This window comes from Punica granatum, chromosome 4, assembly GCF_007655135.1.
Source record: "Punica granatum isolate Tunisia-2019 chromosome 4, ASM765513v2, whole genome shotgun sequence".
NCBI lineage: Eukaryota > Viridiplantae > Streptophyta > Magnoliopsida > Myrtales > Lythraceae > Punica > Punica granatum.
In genome coordinates, this window is record NC_045130.1 from 9,949,256 (window position 1) to 9,961,285 (window position 12,030).

General features: G+C 31.7%; 2 protein-coding genes across 5 annotated transcripts; both read left to right on the forward strand.

Moving 5' to 3' along the window:
• Nucleotides 1-123: 123 nt before the first annotated feature.
• LOC116203423 (NAC domain-containing protein 90-like) lies at nucleotides 124-1,898 on the forward strand. 4 transcript variants are annotated; one of them, XM_031535136.1, is made up of 4 exons: nucleotides 124-641; nucleotides 719-1,017; nucleotides 1,098-1,259; nucleotides 1,381-1,898. In XM_031535136.1, the coding sequence occupies exons 1-4, from the start codon at nucleotides 476-478 to the stop codon at nucleotides 1,657-1,659; spliced, it is 906 nt and encodes a 301-aa protein (XP_031390996.1). In that variant the 5' UTR covers nucleotides 124-475; the 3' UTR covers nucleotides 1,660-1,898. The 4 variants fall into 4 exon arrangements, with proteins under 4 accessions (XP_031390996.1, XP_031390994.1, XP_031390995.1 ...); XM_031535134.1 differs by having other exon boundaries at nucleotides 139-641; nucleotides 1,345-1,898; XM_031535135.1 differs by having other exon boundaries at nucleotides 146-641; nucleotides 1,351-1,898.
• A 1,724-nt stretch (nucleotides 1,899-3,622) lies between these two features.
• LOC116205469 lies at nucleotides 3,623-4,461 on the forward strand. Its single transcript, XM_031538088.1, has 2 exons — nucleotides 3,623-3,901; nucleotides 3,988-4,461. Exons 1-2 carry the CDS (start codon nucleotides 3,623-3,625, stop codon nucleotides 4,432-4,434), a joined length of 726 nt encoding a protein of 241 aa, XP_031393948.1. The 3' UTR covers nucleotides 4,435-4,461.
• Nucleotides 4,462-12,030: the final 7,569 nt, after the last annotated feature.

The following is a 12,030-nucleotide window of genomic DNA, read 5'->3' on the forward strand; positions in this document are numbered from 1 at the left end:
AAAATAAAAGAATATGAGCTGTGCTTGAAATTTTATCAAATTTTATGAAGTGGACTTATGAAATGGGATTAAAGAGTCATCTACTAAGTTTCTCACACATTGATTCGGGATAGACGGGTTGTGGTGTCCGGGAGGCCTTGTTAAGCAGGCGGATTGTTTCCCCATCGAACGTTCCTGGGCACCTGGACACTGGACTGTCTGGCCCGGGGTCTGTAATATTTTACTACTGCCTCAATCTCTTGCAAGATCAGTTAGAAAAAGACTGCATGAGTCGCAACGAAAATAAAGATGATGAAAATAAATAGATAAAAAAGAAAAGGGAAATTAGCCTCTCAGAATCTGAGAGAAACTAAAACAAGCTTTAAGCTGACCCACCGCTGACTACTTTTTTCTTCAGAACTTTACTAATTAAAGCTCTGCTTCTCTTTTGCTTGCTGCTCCTCTTCTTCTCTATGGTGGGAGATCGAACCTAACGATGGAGCCGGAAATTGTTGGGTTCAGGTTCCACCCTACTCCTCAAGAGTTCATTAATTCTCATCTGAAGCGGAAGCTTCAGATGATCCATGACGAGGATCGGTGTGTGATTCCAGATTTGGATATCTATGGATATGATCCCAGGGACTTGCGTGCCGTGTACAACAGTAAGTATATCTTTTGAACTTGCACCTCTTTGATGGGTCTAGGAATCATTCCTCAGTAGCTGTGTCTCTTGATGCAGAAAAATCGTGCAGAAGATCCACCAGCTCGGACAGTTTCTTCTTCTGTCCTCAGAACCACATGAATACTAATTCTGGCAATTCCAAGAGCTGCAATCGTGGCAGGAAGGCCGGAAGTGGATACTGGAAAGAGACCAGTAAGAAACGGGACATAGAGGACGAGGAGACCGGACAGGTTATTGGGACCAAAAGGATCTTCTCCTTTTACTATGGAAACCAGAAAAATGCCCGCAAGACCGAATGGGCCATGCACGAATACCACCTAAATGCAGCAATTGCAGACAACACCATCCCAGACCCGGTAATGAGTTCACTCCTAAGTTACTTTCCCATTTCCTCGAATTCGCTAATCTTGATCTTGTTCTCTTTCCATACATGGAGACCGCATTTGTTTTATGTCACATAAAGAAGAAGAAGCATTACAAGATGGCCTACTCTAGGAAGCAGCAAAGCAAGTCGGATGATTCTCCTGCTGATTTGAGTGCTAGCACTGTTACTCATGGAGTGACTAAAGGGATTGAAACGAGAGAAACAAATTCAGAGGTGATTATAAGGAACTTCTGATCTGATCATTGTTGTATTACATAGTTCGTTCAATCGCAAAATCAAAATACGGTGACTTTTCTAGCTGCAGCTATCCCCATTGATTAAGGAAGGACTGCAGTTGCAGGACGTGCCAGAGCAATCGCCGATCATTATCAGTCCTCCCAACGGCAAACTCGATGACGCAAGTAATATTATTATGCTTAGTGATCTCGCAACACCACAAGATGCTGCTTGTTATGGAGAAGCGACCATGTTGTCAGGATCTCCAGCAACAGCAATCCGGAGCCCTGGCTGCTCAGATTATATGACGCCAGAAGCATGGTGGAGCCAAGGGATTCCCGCACCTAATGATGCCGATGGTGGTCTTTCTCTTGATGAACTCTTGGACGGGAATTGATTTGGACGAGCATGGATATGGTCTTTTAAATCCGCCCATCTATTGTGGTGTTTGAGAAGAGAGTGATCATATTATATGATTTATAACGTGTGTTTATCTATCTGATTATGTGCTGGATGTTTAATTACAGTGTGCATTGAACTCTTGGTTTTAACTAATTATGTATGTTATGAATTATGCTAGATTTGATTGTGATCTTGAGCCAGTTGATAGCAGCAGCAAGCTGTTGCTTAAAGACAGACATGTTTACTTCAATTTTCTTTTATCCAGCAAGCGTCCATCTGAATGTGCACGGATATCACGTAAATGTCGGGCAGATAAATAAATAGATGCAGATTAATATAATATTGATCCAGTTGATTGTGGCACCAGATATCCGGTTAAACAGCTGGATAATACAGTTAACGATGACTCCGGGGCCTCACTAAGAGGCTCTTTTCGTGCTCGTACCCAATGGAACTATGGGTTACTCTGTTCTTGGTTGAAGCTGTATTGGTTCTGTGCATTCATTTCCTGCAGATATGCAGACTTGATATTGGGAGGTACTACTATTTCCTGCCGGATTCACGGAAGTTTTGCGAGAGGCTTCATTCTCGATTTAATTTCATGTACTCAATCGCAAATGCCCTTCATATACTCGAGTGATTAGTGTGGGTTCAGCTCGGGCCATTTTTTCTTCTTTTCACTCTGAGAAATGGCTAGCTGGTCTCTTTTCATCACATTCTCTCTTTTATCAAATTTGTAACTGTTACATAATTGGATCCTTTTTTGGTCGGATTATACACGGAATAGTGCAGTCAGCTGTGGGAATCGAGTTAAGGTAAGGATTTTCCGATTAAATGGAGAAAAATCTCTCCATTCTGGAATTTCATCGTCTAGTAACTTGGAATGGAATTATGGCATTTTCAACTTAGGGGCCTCATAATTGACTGGGGACATAGAGAAGTTGAACTTGGCTGGATTATCAAATAGAAGATTCTAGAATCTTACTTGTCATAGTATAACACTAGGTTGTGATGCCGGCGCGTTGCCGTGGGTCAAAAATTACATTCATCAGTTAGTCTAAAAATGTAAAGTCAAAACAATTAAATTTTGATTTTTGTCTCTTGAAAAAAGAATTGATTTTGAGTTGCATAATCATCTAATTTAAAAAGTGAACATTATTAGATGCGAAGTTATTTAATTATTTATTATTCAATGCTCACGCTTTAGTGGCTGAATTAGTTTTCGACCCCATTACATGAAAATAATTAAATGGGGGCCAAATGCGTGTGTAATAACATGCACTATTATACCATATGAGATTTTGATATATCATAACCGTCTAATCCAAAAGATTAACCTTATTAAATATGTTTTGGTTTAATTATTTATTACTCAGTAGTCCATTCTCACTCTCCTCTTGCTCTTTTCTTCTTCTTGCTGATCACTGATCAAGCTGAGATGGAGGAGGAGATAGTTGGATTTAAGTTCCACCCGACTGGTTACGAGCTCGTGAATCATCACTTGAGGAGGAAGCTTCAGAAGGTTAACGAGAGTCGTTGTGTGATTCCCGATGTCAACATCTATGACTATAATCCACAGGATTTACGTAACGTCTACAATGGTATGTAACTGTATCTTCGCCTTGTGCATCTCTAGAGATTTCTTGGCTGCTAAGTCTCTTCCGTGCAGAGAAATCGTGCAAGAGATCCACCAGCTCGGACAGTTTTTTCTTCTGTCCTCGCAACAGAGTGAATCCTAACTCTGACCGTAATAAGAGGGTAGCCAGAGGCGGGTACTGGAAAGAGACCAGTAAGAAGCAGGACATTGAGGAAGAGAAAACCGGAAAGACAATCGGGACCAAGAGAAGCTTGGTCTTTTACTGCGGTAAACAGGGAAATGCCAACATGACGGAGTGGGCCATGTACGAATATCACCTAAATGCAGATGCTGCAAACAGCACCATCACCGATCCGGTAAAATGGTTCACTCTCTCTATTTTTGTTTACTTCTACTTCTGTATTTTGATCTTGTTTTTTCTTTCACGAAGACTGCTATGGCACTTTGTCACATAAAAAAAAAGGCACAAAACAAGAAGCGTAACTGGAAAAAGCAGCAAAGCAAGAAGGGCAACTCAAAGAAGCAGCAAAGCAAGAGGGGCAACTTGAAGAAGCAGCAGTGCAAGAAGGCTGGTTCTCCTTCCCTTGAGGCTAATTTGAGCAGCCCTGAAGGGATTGAAACCCAGGAAACAAATTTTCAGGTGACAAACGACTTTGAATCGGCATCTCAACAAGATCAAATACTTACCTATCGAAAAACTGTATGCAATAATCTAACTTGCTTCAGGAATTGTCACTGGCTATTGAGGAAGAAAACATCCCAACTCAGCCAGAGAAGGGCTCTCCAAGTGTCGGTGTATGTTCTGCTGAGCCAGTGCTGATGGCAGAGCGATCGGCGGTTGTTTACCATGGTTCTGACAATGAACATGGATACACATGTAACGTGACTTACGAGCAAAGTGATTCAAATATGCAAAGCGGACCAGAAAACCTTGGAAGCAAAGAAACATGCTGGAACTCAAGTTTCCTTGGACAACCTTCCGTGGAATCACGAACTCCTATGACGAAATCACCGGTCTTTGGATGGCCGGATCCTACAGCGGGAGGAACATGCCATAATGAAGGCAACACTGCATATAACAGTGAATACGAAGATGGTATCTGTCTCTCGGAGTTGGATTTCTGGAGAGACGAGCAGTTGATTCAAGAACAGATTCATGATGCGCTTTATTAATGGCAGCCTGAGAAGACAGAGACCTCAGAGTTGATTATGTGACATTGTAATCTGTTTGTGCTATCTCATTATCTGTTGTCTTTCCTAATTTTAGCGTGACAATGTATGATGTAATGAACTTTTTTCCAATGTATGCCTGCCACTATATTGAACTCTTTCTCGATGTATTGAACTTTTTGTGTCGATATTCCGTAGGAAATTTCCATGCAATGACAAATCACTATTGCACATCTATATATATATATATATATATATATATATATATATATATACACGAAAGCAAGATATGAGGTAGGCCGGCCAAATAGTCTCAGAACGCTCCATTTTTTAATTGAATTCTCTCAGTTTTTTGAGTTTTTAAAATTTTAAATGATCTTTTATTATGAAATTAGTAACAAAATATTTCGAAATTATTTTCAGTTATAATATTCCATTTAAAAAGATTAAAAATATCATAAAATCTTTTGGATACTATGATGATCTCCAATTGAATGCAATATGAATTGACTAAATGGAATTTCCTAGGTTTTCATATTCTTATTTTCGGAATTATTTTTAATAAAAAATATTTTTTTTTAAGATATCTCATCCTAGAGCATGATTTCTTGATTTCTTAAATTTTTGGTAATAATTTATATAACATAATATATTTGAAATATATGAGAATATTTTAATATATTTATAAATATTATTTAATAATCTTGAATTTTTTAAAATAAAAATTAATATTTCATCAATAAATATTAACATCAAAATAAGTTTATATTAGTATAAATCTATATATATATATATATATATATGAAAGAAATGTATGAGGTTGGTCCGGATTGATGGGCTGAGAATGTTCCGCTTCTAAATGAAATTCTCTTGACTTTTTTTATAGATATATATAAATTAGATTTCATTTAAAAACCATATTTATTTACTAAAAAGGAAAACAAATTTTATTTTATTTTATAGATTGTATGAGCCTGGCCAGATGGGATCAAAACGTTCTGCTTCTAAATGAAATTTTCTTTATTTTTTTGAGTTTTTAAAATTTTAACTTATTTTCGATTATAAAATTAATAACAAAATCTTCCGAAATCATAGATTAGATAATCTTTTATACATATATATAAATTAGATTTTCATTTAAAAAATAAGATTTATTTACTAAAGAGGAAAATAAATTGTTATATTTTATTTAGATTTTGTGGGCCTAGCCAAATTCTGATTTCTAAATGAAATTTTTTAGGGTTCTTAAATTTTAATATTCAAAATTATTTTTAATAAAAATATATTTTAGAGATATCTCATCATAAAATTCAATTTCTTGATTTCTTCAATTTTTTAAATCTAGGAATGTATTTGAAATAAATGATAATATTTTGTTATATAAATAAATATTATTTAATAATCTTGATTCGAAAGTAAGCTACGAAGTGGGTTCTACTAGATGGCCTCAAAACATTCTATTTCTAAATGAAATTTGCTCTTGTTTTGAGTTTTTGAAATTTCTACTTATTTTTTATGATAAAATCAGCAACAAAATCTTCTAAAATTATAGATTAGATAATATTTTGTAGATATATATAAATTATATTTTCTTTTTAAAAAAATCATATTTGTTTACTAAAAAGGAAAACAATTTATATTATATTTCATTTAGATTCTGTTGGCCTGGCCAAATCCCGAGTTCTGAATGGAATTTTCTACGTTTCTCGAATTTTAATTTTCAAAATTATTTTTAATAAAATTATTTTTTAATGATATCTTATCATAAAATTTTATTTCTTGATTTCTTGATTTCTTTAATTTTTATAATATATATTAATATAACATGAATATATTTGAAATAAATGAGAAGTTTCTATTATATATATATGTATTAGTTAATAATCTTGAACTTTTTAAAATAAAAAGTAATATTTCATCACATAAATATTAATATCAAAATAAGTATACATATTCGTACGTAATATAAATATATATTAATATATGATTACATGTACAACCTTGAGTATATAGTAAGAAAAAGTATATATGAATTATATGTTTTTATACATTTCTATTTTTTAAAAATTGATTAGATAATTTTTTGTAGATATATATAAATTATATTTTCTTTTCAAAACAAATCATATTTGTTTAGCGTAAAAGAAAAATAAATTAGATCATATTTTATAGATTATGTATGATAGTTATAAATGGGGATTATCATACACATAAGTCGAGCCTATTCAACACTCGAAATGTTTGTCTATCATTAAATGCAAGTGAGCTGATTAAATTTATGTTTTGATTTTTTTCTGTCATTTTTATCGAAAATTTTCATTTTTTATTTTCTCTAATTTGTTTTGCTTTTTTTTCCCTCTTATTCTTTTTCAAGATTGGTGATGTGAGTTTCAATAGGGCCTTTAATCCAGTTCTAAATTGGCTTCTCAATTGTAACACTCTTGATTTATTTTCCCTTAAAATTGCTTTTTCATTCCATCTAGATTTTATCATAAACTTTGAGTTGAGTAGTTATACATTATGATAATGATTCTTATTATTTCATTGTTTGAGTTTTTTTGTTTCATGAATTTTGCTTTTTATTATTATATAAATATGGGGCCTTAGAAGTAGAATGTTGATTCCTAGATGCACGGATGACTAACTAGAATTTTTTTTCAAGTTTTTCTTATTTATTTAGGCTCAATTGCAAAATGGTTTCTTGATTGCTATAGTTATTTTATTTTATTTTTCCCTTAATATTTATTTTCATCCTTTTTTTGTTCAGATTTTTTTTCCATAAGTTTTTAGTTGAGTAGTTATACGTTAATATAGATTCCATGTACATATTGATTCCTTTTGCATATAAAGCAATATATTCCATTTGTATTATATATATATGCATATATATTGATTTTTTAATTTAAACCTTTTGATTTATATATATTTGTAACTTACAAATATATATATATATGTATATATCGATTCTTTTGCAAATATAACAAAATATATTCTGTTTGTACTGTATATAAGCACATCATCAATTTAATTATGTTAATAATATTCAATAAAATATGTCAAATTTCCTATTTGGACATAATTATAGGAAATTTTTATAATTATTTTAATTTGCAGATAAATGGTAAAATAATTACAATAAAAATAAATAATAGCGCATGCTATTTCTATTCCAATTATGTATATATTATTATAAAATTTTAAATATTATATTTCCTTTATTGAACTAAGATATTATTTTAGTTGACTATAAATATGTATTTCATACCGTTCAAGTTCTTCAACAAGCAACAATCCATTGATTTTCCAATTATGACAATTTATTCTATTTCTTCACTATTTGTTCAAAGCTCCCCAAATCCTACTCCAATTCAATTGGCAGAAGATCCGATCAACTCTGCAGCGGCAAAATGAGACAACTTCTTATACAAGAGATGATCCACATTCTTTTTCTTATATATTCCATTAGAAATTTTGACACTTTAAATTTCATTTGGGGGTTTAAATAGGATAATGGTAACCATATTTTGTACAAAATAATTACTTTTTTTTTATATATAATTGTTTCATTATTATTTATAAAGAATTCCCGTGCAAATAAATAAGACAAAATTGAAAAAATTCCAATTAGTCATTCGTGCATCTTGAAATCAACATTCTGCTTCTAAAGCCCCACATATATATATATATATATAAGAATTAAAAACAAAAAATATGAAACAAAAAATCTCAAACTATGAAATAATAAGAATCATCATCGTAGTGTATAACTACTAAACTCAAAGTTCATGGAAAAGTCTTCAACAGAAAAGAGTGAAAAATAAATATTAAGGGCAAATAAACTTGAATAGTGTTACAATTATTAAGAAGCCAATTTGGCATTGGATTAAAGGTTCCATTGAAACAAATAAAGTTAATGTTATAGGACAAGTTTCAAATATACAAAACAAAAAAGAAAACTCATTCAACAAAAGTGAAGTAAAAAGAAAAAAAGAATTTGGAGGAGAGAATGCAAAAACTTACTTTCAAATGTAATTTTTTGTGGAGAAGCAATAACAATTGGTCAGGTAGAATGAGCAAATTCAAAGAAGTCTTCTTCATTACAGTATATATGGGATCTTATATATGATTATTGCAGTAAGGATATGATGACTTAAAATATATTAACATAAATTGAACGAGAATCATAAGTAATCGTAAATGTGATCACATGATTTATTATCCAAACAATATATGCTTATCACTACCATCTTTATTGAAAGAAAGAAAATATGTCTATAAATTTTCTTTTCGGATTTGCCTTATATATGGGTACATAAATATATGCAAATATAAAATTTACATAATAAACTGATAAAAATATATTATGAATATATAACTACTTTTATATTATAAAAGAAGGTAAAAATTTTCTTATTATATAAATGATGATGTGACATCATGAAAGAGTTCCGTTTTATATTTTTGATGATGTGGTGACGTGAAAATTCAACTTATGATTTAATATATGTATATATATATAGACTCATAAAGTCTTTCTAATTTTCCTACAAATATTTATATTTTCAAAAGTTCTCTATAACTCTATCAAATGTCAAAAGAATCTACATAATATATTTTTCTTTTTATAGAATAGGGTAACCTCGTTTAGTGGGGGGATTGTTTCCCCGTGGAGCGAATGAACGGTTTGCATAATTTTATTCGGCACTCATTATCACGATAGGTGATTTGAGGAGTATGGCGATATTTGGGTAGAGCACGATAAATTCCCAAATTCTCCTCAACAACCAGGAATACGAGTAGAAGTTCACATAAAATGAAATGAATGAAGTATGCGATCATATCGCAATCGGTTATGGCAAGCGAAAACAAAACGCTAGTGAGCTGGACTTTATATTTGTATATGAAATATGTATTAATATTTGTATTTGGAACTTCTATTAGAAATTTGTATTAAAGAACATGCAATTAATGTACGCATCTCTTCCCTTAAGTAACATCGAGCAAACCAGTATTTCATTTCTTTTAATCGAATGTGTTAAATTAATCGAACGGGTGCACAATGCTCCCTCAAATGAATGAGCGCGGGGTTGAGGGTGCAAGGTAAAAATCAGATGGCAAACGACATGGCAGTCAAGTGGGAAAGGTGTGGGCCCACCATTTTCACTTTTAAAGGAAAAAAAAGAACGTCGAAATGGGGTTGTTTGTCTTCTAGAGATTGGAGGGGATACTTTTTGGAATAAAACTCTATTTTCAAGTGCGCTCTTTTTTTGTTTGGTAATAAAATAAAATAAAAAATATATTTTTTTCAATTCAATAATGCAGCCATTATCTTTTTACTCAAATTATCTCTCATACTTTTTTATATATTATTTAAATCAACTTTTTAATATTACATTCTCTCATTATTTAACACTTTTTCAATATTTATTCATCACATCATCATTAAATTTTTATCTTATTCTTCAAATTCTTTTACATATTTTTTTAATTACTTTTGTCTTCGTATCCTCAAATCAAACTAAATCAAACTTAACTTCGTTATCAAATGTAATAAACGTTACCTTTTTCTTTCGGTGCGTATCTTGGTATCTACAAGTCCAACTGACATTAATTAATTCAATTCGAGTCAAATCGGCCCACTAATAGATAAAACTCTCTCAATCAAGGATTTTATCCATGAACTCGAAACCATAAAAAGAAAACATTTTCCCATTTTCTTTTTTTTTGGGTATTTTGGTAATCTAGCTTAGAAAGAAACATCCCTGCTTCCATTTTCTTTATTCGCTTTTCGACTATTGACTATTTAGAATCAGATGCAGTAATAATCTCAATTCATTATCGTACGTCTTGTTCTATTTTATTATCATTTCCTCAAATTGCACATTTTCACTCAATGAGAGGCAATTAATTTTCTCTAATTTCAGGGATAAATGGAGAAAATTGATTAAAAATGCGTGTCTTTAATTGTGCTCTTTGAAAAAAACTATGACATGTATCCATTGGCCACGTCTAAGAAAGACGGAGAAGCAATAACATGCCAAAAGTTGTCTCTATTATTTTTTGGCTACAAAGTGTGTTTGGATTTAGAGAATTTTTTTAACTCAACTCAACTCCACTTATTTTCAGTTCAACAACATAATTATTACTTTTTTAATTTTTTAATTTTTTTAACCATTTAATTTAATTTTTAATACTAAATTCTCTCAACTATTTATTATTTTTCCACAATTCAACAACACAATTATTACTTAATCATTACTTTATATCAATTATTTCTTATTTTTCACATTTTTTCTCATAATTTATTGAAAAGAACTCGTAACTTCTCTAAAAATTTGCACTGACTTTTGTCTATAAACTTTATTTAAAAGAAAAAATTATGTCAATAAATTGAGATGGCTCCGTTTTCTTATGTGTTGAAAAAAATAAAAAATAAAATGTAGAAAGAGCTCATAATAAAAGACCACTGTCATTCCCCAAAGCAGGGATCTAGCTTAGTAAGGCATATATTAATTTTAGGTTCAACGTTACTTTAGAATATCGAACGTAATATAGACTGGTTAAATTGATTCCGACCTTTTTGAGGTCAATTTTGGTGGTGGGCGAGCTCGATGTCTGGACAGCAAACAACACAGACTTTCTCATTAAATTTTTCAGTTTCATCCTTTTAATAAACTTCGGAAGTTCGGGGAGTGGCATATTAAAGTTGCCTAACTTAGGGGAGGCGACCTTTTCTTATTCCATAGTTTGGGGGAGGCATTTTAAAGACAATAAAAATATGAGGATCTGACGGGGATATTTTCGCGAGCTCTTTTTAATTTCTCGCGGAGGATAATTTCCATGTACCTTCTTCCAACATATAATTTGTCAAGCAAGGCAAAGTTAAAGCAAACAGATGGCCTTCATTCACTGCCTTCTCCAGTATAGATCTCCGAAACTCCGAGGATTGTTTTCTGCATCACCAAAATTAAACTCTAGCCATCTCTTAATTTAGTGCAGAAAGAATATGATTTCGAAGCCATGATGATGTTGATACTAGTTAATCCACTTGCTCGGGCATTCGAACTCCACGAGAGCGACAAAGAACTCGTCACTTGAATATGCCTGGAGGTTGCATTACAGATAAATATATATATATATACACGATGATGTGAGGATTCAACTCAGGATTTTATTTATATATATATATTCGTAAAGTCTTTTTTAATTTTGCTACAAATATTTATATTTTCAAAAGTTCTCTATAACTCTATCGACATGTCAAAAGAATCTACATACTGCATTTTTCTTTTTATAGCATAGGGGAACCTCGTTTAGTTAGGGGGGTGGGGGAGGAATTGATTCCCCATGGAGCGAATGGACAGTCTGGCAGACCGTGCAGGATTTTGCTATTGTCTCATTCTTTGTAAGATCAATCACTAACTTTGATTTAACTTAAATTAATTTTACTTTATTTTTCTCACAATTCAACAATACAATTATTTTTTTATCTTTTTCTTTAATTTAATAATAAATTTTCACATACTTTTTTTTATATCTATTATTACAGTTATTTTTTTAATATTAAATTCTCTCAATTATTCATTATTTTTTCTCATT